The sequence below is a fragment of the Rhinolophus sinicus genome, linkage group LG05 (genome assembly GCF_036562045.2).
Source record: "Rhinolophus sinicus isolate RSC01 linkage group LG05, ASM3656204v1, whole genome shotgun sequence".
Classification (NCBI taxonomy): domain Eukaryota; kingdom Metazoa; phylum Chordata; class Mammalia; order Chiroptera; family Rhinolophidae; genus Rhinolophus; species Rhinolophus sinicus.
The window spans coordinates 155,129,508-155,147,435 of NC_133755.1; the positions used below are offsets into that span (position 1 = coordinate 155,129,508).

Consider the following 17,928-nt stretch of genomic DNA (forward strand, 5'->3'; position numbering starts at 1 on the left):
TAATTTTTCTAACCTCTATCCTGAATGACTCAACTTGACCTAACAGTAAACCTAATAAATAGACACCCTCCCACCGCAGCAAACCTAGTCCTCATGTGCTGCTTTCGTCTCTCCTACAGATGGGCAGGAACATACATTGTGTTGAAATCTATGTCATATGGCAGATTAACCTAAGAGGGCCTAAGTTCTCAGCAAAGTAAGGTGAGTGGCAGCTAGCTGGCAAAGACTCTGTCCTTCTGTACTTTCTCCTTCAAACCACAGAACAAACACTGAGGTCATTTCACCTGCATAAAAAGTACTTGGCTGGCCTGGTTCCATGCCTCTAGGAAAACCCAGTAACCACAAATGCCTTTAGCCTGCAAACTCTTGGAGGGCAGCGACTGTGTGTGATCCACCATCTATTGAACTTGGGAGGGATGGAGCACCTCTAATCCACCATTACAAGAAACCTTTCGTCCACATCCCTGACAGTCCCTGTCCAAAACTTCTTTCTTCCCCAGTCTTGTCTTTTTCGCCACCCTCATACTCACACCCAGTTACTCAAGCCAGAAATCTTGAAGTCTCTTCCTTCACCTTCAACACCAGCAAGTCCAATAGTCCTTGCATCTATTTCTAAATGTGGACAGTTCTTCCATTTCTGTTTCACTACCCAGGTCACTTTTAAGACTTTCACAGCCCTTAAGTACTTACAATTTTGAAAGCCCACAGAAAATCATAAAATGAAGTCACATCTTATATTAAGTGTAATTATTTTCCAGATTTTTTTAAACTCTTGAGAAGATTTTAATAACTTTCCCCTGGAAAGTATATGGCTATGAGTAACTCTTAATTTATGATTTCTAAGCACCCTTACACACACTAAGAAATTACTGTAAACTGGGAAAATCTGACCTAGAAATGGTTTCAGACATAATATCAAAATGTTAATGAATTTCAAATTTAAAGATATACAATTGATAAATGTTGACTGCATACTTTTAAACACATTAATTTCAGTTTGCTGGGGGATTTTTTGTTTTGCATTTTGAAGCAAGTAATTTTTATTAGGTCTTAAACACTCCTAGAACCCTGAGAAGCTTGTGGGACCCAGGCACTAAGCTTATGGTGCTAAACGGCTAATTTACCTACCATCACCCAATGCAAGACCACCATTGGTCTCACCTGGACTTTTCCTAACCAGTCGGCCTGCTTTCTTTCTAATCATTTTTGACATTGTACCAAGTGATTGTTTAAAAAAGATAACTGGGCACTTCTGCACTTGCACAAGTGTGTACACATACACACAAAACCTTTCAATGGTTTCCTGCAGCAGCTGGAATAAAAACCACGGTTCTTTACCATGGCCTGCAAAGCTTGCATGACCTGCCCCCAGCCTGCCTCTTCCCATCACTTACTAAGCTCTGACTACACCTGCCTTCTTTCTGTTCCTGGAATGTATCAAGTTCTCCCTAATCTTATAACTTTCAGACTTGCTGCTCCTGCTATTTGCAATGCTTTATCTCCTTCTGCTCTCCTCATGGCTGCCTCCTTCTCATCCTTCAAGTTTTTTTTTTTTTTTAAAGATTTTATTGGGTAAGGGGAACAGAACTTTATTGGGGAACAGTGTGTACTTCCAGGCCTTTTTTCCAAGTCAAGTTGTTGTCCTTTCAATCTTAGCTGTGGAGGGTGCCGTTCAGCTTCAAGTTGTTGTCCTTTCAGTCTTAGTTGAGGAAGGCGCAGCTCAGCTCCAGGTCCAGTTGCCATTTTCTAGTTGCAGGGGGCGGAGCCCACCATCCCTTGCGGGACTCGAGGAGTTGAACTGGCAACCTTGTGGTTGAGAGCCCACTGGCCCATATGGGAATCGAACCGGCAGCCTTCGGAGTTAGGAGCATGGAGCTCTAACCGCCTGAGCCACCAGGCCGGCCCCCTCATCCTTCAAGTTTTAATGGAAATGCTTCTTTCTCAGGTAGGCCTCCCTTCCTTGATGGCCCACCCGGTCTGACTAGGGCCCCTTCTTCTGTTTTCTACTTTCAGGAAGTCATTGCTTCCCGTGCTCTCAAACAAATCCCAAATGCATCTTGGTTGTTTGCTCTCTTAAATGATCCATTTGCCTCCTTTTTGGTTTGATTTTCTAATCTTGGAATCTAATTGTTCTAAAACAGCTGTTCTAGATTGACTTTTATTTTATTTGATGCTTGATATCACATTGATCTTACGTTCTATGTCATCACTAGAATATTTAATATGTCCAAACTTAAAATATGTACACATGTGTATACATATATCTACATTAGTCTAACGTAACTTAAAAACTAAACAGGAAAAAGAAAATATAACACGTCAACAACAACAACAACAAAAGCTATGGTAATGGGAAGTGGTGAGGAAAATAAAGCTCAGTACCAGTTTACAGCCTAGCTTTGCATTGGGGCATGGGGGGTGGAGAAGGAGAATATAAGCCTTAACCAAATAGTCCACTGGCTGGCTGGTCCTGTATTGGTATAAAAAGCCTTTTCTATTTTTCACAATAACACAATAATCCTTTTGATAACCTGCCCATCTGATGAATTACAGTGTCCAAAACACAAAAGGAAAATAATGGATTACTGTGTCGTGTTTGTTGCTTTTATTTGGAAAAATCATTGTTTTTGTATTATAACCCTCTGCACTAATTGCCCATGTAAGATGGTGGGTTTCCTTGAGCACAGCTGATGTATCGCAAAGAAAACACAGTGGTTTACTCCTTTTTTAACTCTAAAATTTGCAACATAAGAGTTATAAAGCCTCCTAGTTTGAAACAAAGGCTGAAACAGACAGTGTTCCAGAACGAGGACTGATTTCTCTCAGGGCATTAAACACGACTGACTGCATTTCTGCAGCACTTGTAAAAATTCTCTGTGGCCAGGGGCAAGGCTTGTGAAATATTCACAGGAGAGGGCACATTTTTCATATGTACTTGAAAAATGCTCAGTCGTTGATTAGCTAAAAGATATACTGGTAAGTATTGTACATTGATAATTCACTACATTTAAGTCACTATATTTGGACATGTGAACATTTATCTGAACCACAATTTACGGTCCCCTTGCACATATTTTGGGTGGTCTCATAAAACTATATTGAAGATTCTCCAGAATCAAGATTTAACAACTATATATACCAAATGCCCACCAACAAATCCTGGGACGTATCTCTATGTGGATGCCGGGATCTGTTTTCCAAGTTTATTCCAGGAAAAAATAAATCAAGGCCAAGGGGTGTCAATTCTGCACTAATGAGAGAGAACATTTAAAACTATTAGCATATCCAGTCTGTTTTAGCTAATTATTTAAAATATAAGTTGCTCAACTTCATATTTCAGAAAGATATCAGTAATTAACAAGCAATCAAAACAGGTTTTTGCTGATAACAGGAGTAAAACAGAATGTTTTAAATTTAATATTACTTTTTTTTATGTTTCGAGATTACTCAACAACAACAAAAAAAAGTTGGAAAATTACTTCTGGTAGAAAGTCATCCACAGCAATTACCTCCTTTTAAGTAGAACAAAAAATTAAGTCCTTCATATGAAGTATTCTAATATAAAATTAACCTTGGCTCTTTTATAGAAAACCTGCTATTAAACAAAATTAGGGTATATGTGTGTGTGTATATATATATATATATATATATATATATATATATATATATACATATATATATGAAAGGAAAGCATCAATTTATTGCCATGTATAATTTATATAAAACTACAAATATGTAGCTAATTAGAATTCCAATTGGAAAAATATACTAATTTATACATACCTCCCCTTGGGTAAAAGAACAAAGGAACATATTATATTTCCTTTCTTTTTGTTAAAAGACGTTATTTAAACTAATCCTTTGAAGCTGTGAATGGTTTCTCATATGCTGGAAAGTTTGGTAAGCTTCAGTCAGAGTTTTTAAACTCATAAAAATTTGAATGTTTTAAGTTCCTTTGAGTAAAGGTTCAAATGTTACCACACCAAAAAACACCAAAAAACACTCAGCATTACATTTTTGCATTAACAAATTCAAGAAATTAAGCCACATAAAATACATCACAATAAGTCAGACCAGTGAAAACATTGTTTGTCAACATCTCATCAATGCTAATATTTGTGTGCATTGACAGTGCAAAGAAAACAGGTTCAGAAAGACAACCTCAAAACACTACAAAATTTTCTTGTGAGTGTAAGAAGTAGCATTTTATTTACTCAGAAGAAAGCTACCCCTCTATGGTATTTCTTGAGGTCTTATTAACTAGATAAACATTTTCTGATCCCACTGGATTAGAAAAATTAATAGAATCCGAACTAATATAAGTGTGTTTACCTCCATCTAGACTCCTGGAGACCCGTTTACTAGAGGTGCGCTCAAAGTGTGGTGCTGGCCTATCAATGAGAGTGCTTGCCTGGCGGGTCTGGGCTTGGGTGCGGCCGCTGTAGCGAAATTTGGAACCCAAGGTCAGGAACTTGGCCTTTGGTGGCTGCTCTGGAGACACAAGCCTATAGGAGGTAAAAAAAAAAAAAGGAACAAAATTAGAATTTATGGATTTTTTTAAACTTTAAAACTATGTATTTTAATATCACATTTTATTAAGTATGATTACTCAATCTGAAAAAAAAGGCTGCCAAGTTTCTAATACATAAATTTTGTTTAAAAACCTTTCTACATACAGGGCTTTACGATAGTGATAAGATGAATAAGCCCACATTCATGTATTCATGAATAATGTTTTCCTCAACGTGAGCAAAAGTGCAGCTGTTCTCCGTGTATATCAAAGGTTATTTATTTGTATTAACTTACATCGTTTAGATAAACACATATGTCTGAATTCTTGCTCGTGGCTGTAAGTGCCAAGTAGCAATCCATTACCATTAGTAATTCTTAATATTTATGTCTATTTCTCCTGGGAAAGAACATCTAACTCAAGAATCTGTTCCATCAAGTGATGCTTTCCCACGAAGGACGCAGCACCCAGTGGATTTGTAGAGATGAGTAATGTCCTTTGTTGCCAGCACGACTCGAAGCCTTAAACCTGGCTCATAATGAATGAAGTCAAACTTGCTGTCAAGTACTTCCACGTGTGCAGAAACAGTCTATTAGTAAGTGATCTTGTCTGCAATACAACTGAAATTTCCTCACTTTCATTGTCTGATCAAGAGTTGGCAAAATGTCTTAACAAAAAGATAATCTCAGAGTTCTTGTAGAATGTATTAAATAAGAAGGTTGTGGTCGACAATTCCACAATATGGAGAACGTCACCAACATTTTTCCTATCATTCTTTAAAGAATTCTTTACCGCTTTAAGTATTTCTAGACCTTCTGCCCACTTTTTTAGAAATCTTCTTCTGTTTAATAAGCAATGAAAAGAGATTGAAGTCAAGATAAAGCTACATGCAATAACACAAAAGGTGATTCTCCATTAATTCAATAGTATTAACCCAGAAAAACAACATGTGATCATTAAACGATGAAAGAACTAATACACTCTGGCTCTCTTGGCTTTAATTGATTCATGTAGGGTAGCAGAAATATTTCTTGAAAATTTCCATTTTCTGCTAAGAGATGTTCTAAGGAGACACAGATGCTGCTGCTGAGAAAATACTCTCTGGCGATGCCAGTACCGCAAACTATACTTGGGAAAAAGCGGTATATTCTTAAATCAGAATGCTAGAATAGCAGAAATTTAGACCAGAAAAGAACTCTTTATCTGTGCTCTGAATTCTCGCTCTTTCTCTAACAGTTGAGGAAACTCACCCCCAAAAAGATCAGCACCCTGATCACGTGAATAACAGAGGCAGGGTGAGAAATGTGGCCATTTACATACACTGTCTCCTGATGGGTTGAATATGGCAGGGTTTCCTTACCTTGCAATCCAGTTAAACATGATCTAAGAATGCTGTGTAAGAAAGCAATGATCTATAGAAAAAAGGGTCACTGGCAAGCTCATCAGTGCAGTAAATGAGAAACGCTCACTCTCTTTGAAAAACAAGTTGGTTAAATCACATTTATGTATCATCTATTCAAGAAGCAGTTTCTTCAGCTACTGGGAGATCAACCAAAGGAAAAAAAGAGACATTTCTAAAAAATATCTCAAAGGAGAAATATGCATTGATGACCCAAAAGGAATCTCTCCGTCCACCACAAAATTTAAGAAACTAAACAAAAGACAACAAATGTTGGCAAGAACGTGAAGAAACTGGGACCCTTGCACACTGTTGGTGGGGAACTTTGGAACACAACTCCTCAAAAAATTAAAAAATAGAACTACGAATGATCCCACTTCCGGGTATTTATCCAAAAGATTTGAAATCAGGATCTAAAAGAGATACTAGCACTCCCAAGTTAATTACAGCAGTGTTCACAATAGCTAAGATGTACAAACAACCTAAACATCTACTGACAGATGAATATATAAAGAAAACGTGATACACATGCACACACACACACACACACACAACTATGGAATACTATTCAGGCTTAAAAAAACGGGAATTCTGTATTATGCAACAACATGGATGGACCTTGAGGACATTTCACTGCTAAGTGAAACAAGCTGGACACAGAAAGACAAATACTACATGACTCCACCTGTACGAGACATCTAAACCAGTCAAATTCATAGAATCAAAGACTGGAGTGGTGGTTACCAGGAGTTGGAGGGAGAGGGAAATGGGGAGTAATTAATCATCTGGCATAAAGTGTCAGTGCAGTTAGATAGATAAGCACTTGAGATCAGCTGTACAACGTTGTGCCTACAGTCAACAATAACGTTATCGTACATTTAACGCTTGTTAAGAGGCTAGAGCTCATGTTAAGTGAGCTTACAACAATAAAACAAAATTATTTTGCTAAAAAAGCGACTAGCGGTGAAGAGGAAAGTGAGGCTGGGGTATCGGCACCCTTGTGCAGGTTGGCCGCCGGTGACTGTATGTCTCAACCAAAGTCCCTGTCTTCCTGGAAGGAGGAGCTCCGTATGAAGATTAACGCTCATGTCTAATTTACAAAATATATAAATCCAAGAAACACAAGGAAACCATTTGAAAGGCGGATGTATGTCACAATGCAAAAGAAGGAATGTCATTAACTAGGGGATTTTTATTTTACTTATTTCCAATTGAGATAAAACACTTTCTTGCCTGACAAGCACTGGTGAGCATGTACACCAAGTATTGGCTTGCAGGTTAGTTTTCTGATGATGAAGAAATCCTTACGTAATTAAACTGCATTTAAGTAGAAATACATCAAAACAAAAATGGGCTGGCTTGACCACAGACATTTATTAGTTTTCTCTAAAAGAACTTTCTTTGGTGATTTAAGTAAATGGTTATACAGATACATTTTCTAAGAAAAGGTAGACCAAGCAACAAAATATTTCAGTATTTTCACTTCGAGATCACTGTATTCCCTTTTGCTATTGTTTTTATTTTCCACATCAGGCTCATCCTCCAAGAATAACATCAAAACCACTACTAGGCATCTTTTATTTCACTTTGGGGAATCTAAATGCCACGATAAGGGACTAACCATCACAGAGCACAACAGGCCTTAAGCAAGATGATCTAAGTAATGATGTGTTACAAAGGAATTCAACTTTCACATATTTTACTGCTTAAGAGATGAATTAACATTTTAATTTTATAAAAATCCTGCCATTACAAATCAAATATTATTCATGTTTAACTATGGAAAATAAAGGAACGTTTTAAGAAAACCCACATATGAATTACTAAATCAATCATAGCTTTAACGAGTGCCACGGGTTTCCATAAAGCTCTCTATGAAGCAGCTGATAATAACTAATTCACTTGGGATTACTCTGGTTTACACTGCCAAGTTTAAATGGCAGTTTAATGTCAAGCTAGAGAACCTCATGTTAATCTTGTTTACATACCACCACCAATAAAAAAAGCACTGATAAAATACCAGGAAGCACATGAGCTGCAAATACAGTCAGGAGGGCTAGCACGGTGGGTATACTGGTGGGTGCTTGGAGCCACACACTACTTGGGTTTCAATTCCATCTCCACCGTTCCTATCTATAGGACTATGGGCATGTTTCTTCTCTGTTCCTCAGTTTCTCCATATGGGAAGTGAAGAGAATAGCTCCTGGCCCAGAAGATACAAAGATTAATAGAATTAATCCATGTATAGCTCTTAGAATCGTGATGGGTTCTGGTAAACGCTCAAGCAAGGACAGCAGCTTTATTATCATGTTCTTTTTCACTAATATTGGTCTACCTGAGTGGGAATCAATCAATACAAAGATCTGTTTATTTTTTAATGGCTTCAATCAGAAAGCCATTTTAATTTTCTAAAGAAATCACTTGCATCTTTTATGAAAAACTAAGACACAACAAAATCCACTTATTGGACTCAAAGCACTCTGCAGACAAATTATGATTTGCCCTTTCTGTGTTAGATACGTGTTTGATACCATGTGTGAGCAAAGTTATACAAGGTTTAAAACTATAAAAGCACTTCTGTTACATTGGTCTACTTTTAAATTGGGATCTATGGTATGTTAGCAGAAATAATGGAGGGACGTGAGGCTTTCCCGGGCTACCAGACACCTCAGAAATGCCTGCTAGAGGAATGCAGGAGGGAGGAGAACGCAGAGGTGAAGAATGTGGGCTTCAGAATCAGAGCCAGGTCCCCACCTCTGCTCAGCTTCACACGCGGTGGCCAGGAAGGAAGGAGATGCAAGGTCAAGCAATTAGTTCTGCAACTGACCACGATATAGGCTCAATATGTCAGCACTTGTCGTTACTAACCCGATTATTGCTTGTATGGTCATTATTTGACAGGGAAGCCTGCGAGTTGTCCTGCCTGGCCTTGTGTCATTTATAACTTATAAATGTTACCTACTAGCTTTATCTGAAGCAGGTTCATGTTGTCTAAGGAGAAATTTGTCATGGCTCTGCAGAGAAACTGAAAACTTTTCAAAGATTTAAATGATCCATGTAATTAAGTCAGATGGAATCAAGTATATTTTATGAGTTGCATTTCTCCTCTAAAATGAGTATATTAGAGCAGTCTTGAAAATAGATAAATAGCACACTGTGGCCCCAAACACGAGTAACAAGGGGGATGACGAGAGCGGTGATCATGACAAACATTATTACAAACCAGAAACGGTTCTTAGTTTGTTTCATGTGTGTTATCTCATTTGCTCTTCAAAACAACCTTATCAGGTAGGCACTATTATTATCACCACCACACGGATAACGAAAGTGGGACTCAGAAAGGTGGAGTCACTTACCCACAGTCACGCATGTACATGGAGGCAAGGATTAGACCTTAAGAGTCCAGAGCAAAAACCCTAAAGATGAAGGGTCTAGATACACAGCTACGTATACCACACTGACGGGAAACTGAGGATATGGAGATAACGAAGATGAGCCAAGTACTGTTTGCCAAGAAAAGTAATGTAAGAAACATGCCTTTGAACAAGAGTATGAAAAGAGAGACAACAGGCTGAAGAAGGAGGGGAGTCTGAGGAGATCTTCTTTTTTCCTGGTTTTGAAGGGAGCAAGGCAGGGACATGCACGTGGCCAAGGAAGCCAAGGGCACCCACTGGAGAACACACAGTTTACAAAGCACTATCCTTTGTGAGGCATGAAATGCGGGGTCAAGGCAGAGGAATGACCACTTTTCCTTGAGACAGGAGAGAAAAGAGTGAATGAAGGGCGAGGGGAATGATGCTTACTTCCAGTCAGGAGGAGACAAAGAGAAGGACACGATGGAACCAGCAATGCTCATGACCCACAGCTTCTACCATCAGAGGACCACGAAAGGGACAGCCTCTGAGCGGAGAGGCAGGGGTGCCAGGGCTCACGACGGCCATGAATATTTGGGATGGGGAAGAAAGTCAAAAGACCGATTACCTGAGAGCACTAAAGATCCGGCTGATGGGGGAACTGGTGTATCTGGAATAGCACTAACCACAGACTGGGTCACTTTCCCTTACAGAGACGGAGCGTGTGTATCAGGACAGCTGTGCTATTTACGGTAGCACTTGACAGCACATGTACAGAAATGGTGAGGTCAGGACCCAGGACTAATCCAGGACCAGCAGGCTGGCAGGGTGATGTGCAAAAGGGCAGGGGCTTGAGGGGCTTAGAGCATCCCTGACAAAGCACCAAAGGCGCAGACCACAGGGTTCACAGGGTTTGGGAAAGAAGTTATGCAGGAGGGAGCTGATAAGAACAACTAAATGAAATCTAAGATGAGTGACAGCGGAAAGAAGAATGACAGCCATTGAGAGAGTATGGCGGTGGTGGGAAAAAAAGCTGGTTGTAGTCAGAAAGTGGAGTTTTGGACCATGACAGAGGCAGACAGTTCAGAGTGATGACAAAGTGTGGACAGGACAACAGACAGAGACGTGGGCGTGGACATGGCAGACAAAGGAAGCTTGACACTGAAGACAGCAAAGAGCCATAAAGCAGGGTGTTGCTTCATCTGCCACACTCTCCACTCCACCTTCCATTGAGTAGTGGGTACCAAGAGCTGTTTAATTAATTTTACGGTCATTTCTTAAAATCACCTGTAGAAAGTATGATGTTCCACACACACTTTCCATAGCCTTTTCGCAGCCCGATGGTTCGGCAGTTTGAATCCAATGGTGCTCTCAAACTGTTCCAGCTAGAATAAATCCATAAAATAAATCAGCATATTTCTGTAAGAATTCATTAGAAGCTACTAGAAAACTTGGATTTGGATTTTCTCTAAGAAGTAACTATTCTTGAAAAAGGTAAATATATCTAATATAATTATACAAAATAGGTATTTCATAGACTGCAATACTAGTTCCTATGAAAAGCAGGTATCAGTCACTGACATAAAGCAACCATCCTTCAATGTCCACTAAAACTCATTTCACTACCTTCCTGTTGATGGCTACCACTTAGCTGATTCAACAACAAAAAATGAGCCCCCATTATGTGGCAGGAACTTACTACCTTTTCTCTTCTGTGAAATTGTGGCTGTTGCTCGTTTTTTAGCAACAGGAATGTATATGCACGTTTATCATTAAGAACCCTGACCTTTTTCACCATGGAGGAATAAAGAATAGTTCATTTTCTTAAGTTCAGTGGAAAGAATTCAGTTAGCAGGGCGGTAAAGAACACTGATAAAGCCGAATCAGATATGCCACGGGCTGTACGTGACACACTTACCTCTGCTGGCCTGACTTTAATGTAGAAGTTACTGCGCTTATAGGAAATTTTCAAGATTTTCGGCCACGCAAAACGATTGATTCTCAGCCTGTCTTTGTAAATGAGGAGCCCATTAGCACACACGCCCAGCTTGATGTCCACGCCTTCTGAGTCCTGCCAAGCATAAGCCATTTGACCATTGTTAGAGCTGTGCAAGTTACACAGGTCAGGAAGCTCACTAGCCCCCTCAAACCATGACCAGGAATATCAATTTAACAGGTCTACATTTAAATTACAGTGACCGTACACAAATTAATACAAATGGTAGGACACAAAACATATTTTAAATCTATTCATCTTCAGGGATCAAATTTGATTTGTCAAAGCCTACAGGACATCATGTTCTTCAAAAGGTATAACTCATGTTCTTGAGCTCGGGTCTAAGAGCTAAAGAGGAAACAGAACTCGATTTAGACATCCTGAAGATACGAGAGATAACATGTGTTTTCCTAGAGCCTATCCCAGCCCTTGGGGACTGTGTGTTGGTCTAAAGTGTGTTTGGCCATTTTACTTCAGACAAATTTATCTCAGATGGAATATTTCAGCTCATAGCTATTAAAATTATGCCTATATTCTGGAAAACACCAATCCCTCTCAGGAAATTTCTCTTTTAGGCTGACAATGTTGAAATCTTTGAATTCTTTCAAGTGTTCAATAACTTGGAATGTTGACATGCAGTTTTCATTACAGCATTCCTTTGGCTGGCAAATGGATGGCAGGCTATTCTTGAACTTACTGATGTTGTTTTCTTTCCCCAAGTGTTTTAATTTGGAATACATGACAATCCAGAATAATCACAAGCTGAAAGATTTTAAAATATCAAATAAGTTTACCGACAAAAGTAAGAAATTGGTTCCTCATATTTCAAGTAGCGTTGAAGGTCCAATATGTACAATATTCAAACTATCCAAATTATTGTTTATCATTAAGGGAAAAACTGGGTCTCATTCAAAATATGTAAAACTGAAGAATATTATTCAGAGATATTCAGAAATCATTAACATGAAAGAAATTCTCACAAAACATGCTGAAACAAATACCACATTTAGTCAAGGTCTCAATTCAATAAAAGTATAACATTGTAACTGCCTTGTTACTGAGAACAATTTAGCACAATTTATACTAGTTTTTAAAAAATTAAAGTACAGGACTAGGTAACTGATGCCAGCAGCTTTTGCTGCTGATAATGTGAATAATTCGTACCTACAAATAAAATAACACTGGACCATCTGAGGAGGTTTAAAAATCTAATCTATAACATACTTTATTCACTGGTATCCTGGCAGGGACAATTCTCTCTAGGAACGGAGTAAAAAGTGAATCAGGCACAGGTGCCCAAGCAACTTGGCACCAGACGCAATCAATGTGTTTGCCAAAAACCTCCCTGGCAGTGGCCACCAGGAGCGGGCCGGAATCTGCCCAAGACAGCACGTTCTCACCACACGTGAGGAGGCAACCTCCTCTGAAACATTCAACGAAGCCACCTCCAGTCTGAAGCAATCTTTCGAAAGGACACTGAGGCTATTTTATCTGACTTAAAAATAAACACAATCTGGATTCCAAGTAAATCAGTTGGTTTTCACTTGTTCCATGCATTGTTTTAGAATTATCAGTATTTGCATGAGTACAAGTTACAGATAAAGGATAAGAAGCGAAAGGGGAAAAAACATGCGTTCGTTCTCCATATTTGACTCCTGCCATTCAGCAACAGTCAGAAAAAACAAACTAACGAAAAGGAAGTCTCTTCTCTTCCTTGCTCGCTGCCTCAGGAAGCTGCCTGGTATGGACATTAACAGGATCCCATGTCCACGGACTTCCGAACGGGTTCAGCCTATGGGGAGCTCTCAAAGAAGATCAGGGAGAAGAGAGGGAGGAAGGGCGGGGGGCTGCCTTTTAATACCCAGATTCTCTCCCTGTGTAGTCGCCATCCTTGGCTGTGTCCTTGATAACTGCAGCTCCTCTCAAGTCAGCCCTGTCCACACAGATCTCCCCTGCGTTCTGGCAACCACTCTTTCTTTGTCCTTACTCCTTCAGATCCAGAGAGGTTAAGAGGTATCTTACACTGCCTCAGAAGTATCATTACTCTTGCAAAGTTTCCCTGCACCTTTATCAGGCGACCTTTCACTCAACACCCTTCAACTTGTCCTAACATGACTGTGCCATTAAGAATCCTTCTGGTAATAAAATATATTAATTTAAAAAATTTAAATATGATCAAGACAAGGAAAAATGTATAAAGGCACAAAAAAAACTACATGAAAAGTTCTTTTAAGTTGTTACAGATATCTTCTTTTCAAGTATTATCTGAGTCCATCAGATGATAAACAGAATGAAGGAATCAATGCTACTTTCCAGTATTTTTAAAAGCACCTGCTCCTAAGCACAGAGCAAGAACTTCATGTGCATAATTATACTTATACTAATGGGTTGGCAACTTTTTTACTTTTCTAAGATACGACTACAAAATCAAGAATCTTTATTGCTTTCAGTATTGCCATCAAAGAATGGGTTTCTCACTAGTGATCAACAAAGTAGCAGATCCAAGATTTACATGTGGCAAGTGTAACAGGGTTTCGGGTAGGAGAGACCTGTTCCCTCCGGACCTGTTCTCTCCTCCTGCCTTAGTTCCGTTTCTCAGATAACCCAGCCTGTCTCCATCATGTAGAGAAATGAGCTGAAGGACACAGTGTTTGGAAGATGTTTCACCTCCTAGTAGGTTTATCAGAAGATATCAGACAGATGGGACTGCTTTACACAATGTGGCTTGAGGCAAGTCATGCGGCAGTGTTTTATGCAGTTTTTCTAAAGTAAAAACATTTGATCTTAAATGAGATGGTGTATGTGAAAATACTTTTAAAAATTAAAGGCATACAATACCTAGCAGTTAAAAATGCTGCTGCCAGAGACTGTTTGCTAATGGAAAAATGTTTAAAGGAGCAAGTTAACAAAACAAAACAAAACAAAGCAAAACAAAACACGAAATAATACTTGTAGTATAATCCGTATTTAAAATGCATGTGTTCAAGATTATTTGGAGCTCAGGGATTTTTTTAAAAAGGAAAACAAGAAAGTGTATCAAAATATTAACAGTGCTTGTTTCGCATAAAAAGATTTCAGTGATTTTTATTTTCTTCTGTTCCCCTCTATTTTCTATGATGAACATGTATTACTTTTGCAATAGGGAAAAATATTTACAGAATTAAAGGAAGCCACTGAGGGAAAAAGAGCATTTTGCAGTACGATAAACACAAAAGCAAGAAGTATGAATCTGAGCTCTAGGGAGGAAAGACATTTCCGGGAGGAGCGGCTTCCCTAGAAACTTATCCAATCACATCCCTGAGCTTCTTCCTAGGCTGCATCTAAGGACTGGCAGGGTCTTTTAAAAGCAGGCAGCCATAGGTTCCCTCAGCACGTTGAGTTGACTCTGGAGATAATTTTCTAAACCAAATCCATCTTTCACCTTCCCTTTTGTTCTCCCTCCTTGACTGTCACTGTTACATGACCATGCAAACTAGGGTCCCCCCAACTCACCTCACCTTCTCCTGTCACCTCTCTCCATTATTCCATTCTTTTCCCACCTCTCAAATTACACTGAGGGGCTGCGTCACCTGGAGCCTTGGCCAGCCTACTTTATCTCAAAAGAGGTACAAACCAGGCCGACAGGGAGGAGTCCAAGTCTAGCTCCTTCACAACCCAGAAGCTTTTTGGACACTTATGCCCTTTCACAGTGGCTAAGATCTGCTCTCCTCTCCCCATACAGAGGCAGGAGAGGGAGCTGGGATAGAGGCAGCACTTGACATAGTAAAAGCTGAGACACAGAATAAACCAGGATGAAGGATCAAGAAGGCTGATAAGGTAAGTCAGGATAAGTATTACATATGAAAGAGTAGTAATTCAGAAGACTGGGAAAAGAAGAAACAACTAGGGGAGAGTAAATGAACCCTCCCAGAACTATAAACCCCACAATTAGTCACCAAAGAAATCTTATAAAGGCTCTTAGGTGAGGGTGAGTAGCCTTTTGCTAGTGTAGCAGGCTATTCTGACACTGGTGTCCTCTTAAGAATTCAGTCAACAGCCTGGCAAGCGGCCACCTCCCCATTACTCCAGTACCTTGGCATGATGTAGGTCGACGCCATACATGGAAAGCCTCTTCGCATTTTCTAAGAACTGAGAATCAGCTTGTGCTGGAGATAAGCCCCTAAGAATAAAAAAGAGTATTACCTTATTGATGGATAGAAAGCAAATGTGGCCAAAATGGGGAAAGGCGTGTATAAGCCTGGAGAGTTTGTGGTGCAGGGTATAACACAGCTAAATTTGGACACATAGAAAACAGGTAAGAAGGCTCACCTCTTAACCTCTCGTATTTTTCTATTAAGATCCTCTGATACAAACCTGTTTATTACAAGGAGATGCCCCCCATCTTACCCTTTTTATCTTACAAAATTGCTTTTGATTTTTTCCCACTGGGGTAAAAAAGCCCCAGCAATAATGAGCACAGCATAAATTTTTATTCAATTTTATTTCATTAAGACTAATCATGACAAACATGAGAAGACGCATTGTATTTGATTTTACACCTATGTTGATGACACATATCACATTCTGTCCACAACAAAATTATGTCCATTCCTACATATGTGCCCAATGAAACCAACTGTAGGCTCCCAGAAAGCAGGACCATGTCCCAGTAATATTCATACACTCATGGCATTTCAGCACCTGATATTTTAAATGTGAACTATACATGTCAGTAGATTAGAACTGGAATAAAATTAATGAAAGTACTTAAAGTGAAATACTGCATTTATTTTTTTTTTAAAGAAAAGTCAGTGAATGTGGTCTGTCTGAAAACTTCTGATCTCTAAAAGTTCTTTCAAATCATTTTAGTCAAAATTTTCAAAAACTTCAATTTTACAATATGGGATAAACTATAATTTTGTAGCTACAGTTTTTAAAATTTGTGCTAAAAGAAAGCATTTTGTTTTCACACAGATATAAAAGTTCTCGAAGTGTAATATGCTATTTAAGTAATTAAGTAATGCTTAACTAAACCTAAGGTCGTCTTCTGTGGATAAAGAAATTACCTGTGTTTCAGTTATTTCTGCTATGTCCATCACCCCTCCCCCATTTCAGATTCAAATCCTGATGACTCATCATCTCCCTGACTTTCTTATGAAAGATAGCGAAAGATGGTAATAAAAACAATTAAAAGGCAGAAGAAATATATAGTAAATGCCAAACAAGTATGTGGGTGTTTCTGTGGTGTGTGTGTGTGTGTGTGTATCAAGGAATAGGATTGGGAGTAGAAAGGACATGTCACGGGGAAAAGTAAATGTTTCTAATAAATGAAAACATTTAGCCTTATGAGTGTAGTTCCTCATGCAATAGTCATGAAGATTATGAAAGGATATCTCAAGGGCTGCAGGTTGTCTTGATTGGTACTAGGTGACGTTCCAAAAGGAAAAACTGGATAAATAATCCCACAAACTATGCTCCAATGTCTAGCAAGTTCAAGTTGTATAAGAAAAGCCATTTACATCTGACCCGGCCATCCTCTCTCCAGTCAGCAAGGGAACAGACCTGTGGGTTTTGTGCAGCTCTACCACCTTTTCCTCCAGCTCCTTCGTCTGTGAGGGGGCAAACTGGAAGTCACTGAGGTCATGACTGGCATGGTCATCCGCGTCGTAGTCCCCCAGCTCAGCCTGCAGTGTGTAAGACCCCAGGAGGGCGTGAGTCACGAAGGAGCAGGGCAGGCGGCCAGAGGCGATGTCCTGGCGGAGCTGAAGGCAGAGGAAATACCTGTGAGGAGCAGGGGAGCAAAGGGCCAGGAACAATTAGTTAGGATTGCAGCACTTGTAATCCTTGCATCCTAATATCCCTGTTTGAAAACAAACACACAACAGAGGCACTCTTCACATCCCCAGCAAAAAGAATCTTCTGTAATGAGAAGCTCACCTTGCTCCTTGGAACCCCTAAACTTGTGGCTTATTTACAGAAAATGAGTCTAGAGAGCAAAGTAATAGAAAGGAAATTCTGAACTGCTATCCTAGTAACAGTATATTATGACTATCACAAGAAAGAGTTTTGTAACTGAAGATAAAAAGTCCAACCACTTAGACCATCTCCTTGGATCTAAAACTAATCAAAATTAGCACGACCTTCAAAAGTTGTAAAGATTAATGAAATTTTAAAAATAGCTGCAGCTCTTAAGCATTTGCAAGAAAAGCTAATAAGGTCATCCCCTTCTATCTACCATTTTCATACTACGTCTTCTTTTCCTGAGACATCTTTAACAACAATCATAAGTCAGTCTCTGCTCTGAAGCCCTTACTTCCCCACGTAGCTAATTCAACTTGTGGTAGGAAAAGCACGGGCTTCACAGCCAGGCAGAGCTGACTCTATGGAACCTTGAGCGAATCAATGTACTTGTCTAAAGCTAATTAGCCACCTGTAAAATGGGAACAACTCTACTTCCGTGTGAAGATGAGGGGAAAACAATTAGGTAACATAAATAAAACTCATGGCAGTGTTCCTTGGAGTCAGTAACTGGTGGCCATAATCATAATGATGTTATTATTGTTAGTTATAATAATTATTATTCAATGTTCTAAGTAGCTTACTATACAGTTATAAAAGAGCCTGTGTTTTACTAAATAACATGTAGAAACATGTTATTTATATGCTATGAGGATTTTGGGGGGCCTCCTAT

At 39.2% G+C, this 17,928-nt stretch overlaps 1 protein-coding gene across 27 annotated transcripts in view; it reads right to left on the reverse strand.

Moving 5' to 3' along the window:
* The window catches only part of EPB41L2 (erythrocyte membrane protein band 4.1 like 2), a 210,774-nt gene that overhangs the window by 40,862 nt on the left and 151,984 nt on the right, over window positions 1–17,928 (reverse strand). For all 27 annotated transcript variants that reach the window (XM_074333571.1, XM_019729415.2, XM_074333585.1 and 24 more), the window contains 5 exons: window positions 16,800–17,018; window positions 15,330–15,417; window positions 11,181–11,333; window positions 10,550–10,647; window positions 4,333–4,505 (listed from right to left, as the gene is read on the reverse strand). In XM_074333571.1, coding sequence (XP_074189672.1) covers window positions 4,333–4,505; window positions 10,550–10,647; window positions 11,181–11,333; window positions 15,330–15,417; window positions 16,800–17,018 — 731 coding nt within the window. The remainder of the gene's footprint in view (window positions 1–4,332; window positions 4,506–10,549; window positions 10,648–11,180; window positions 11,334–15,329; window positions 15,418–16,799; window positions 17,019–17,928) is intronic.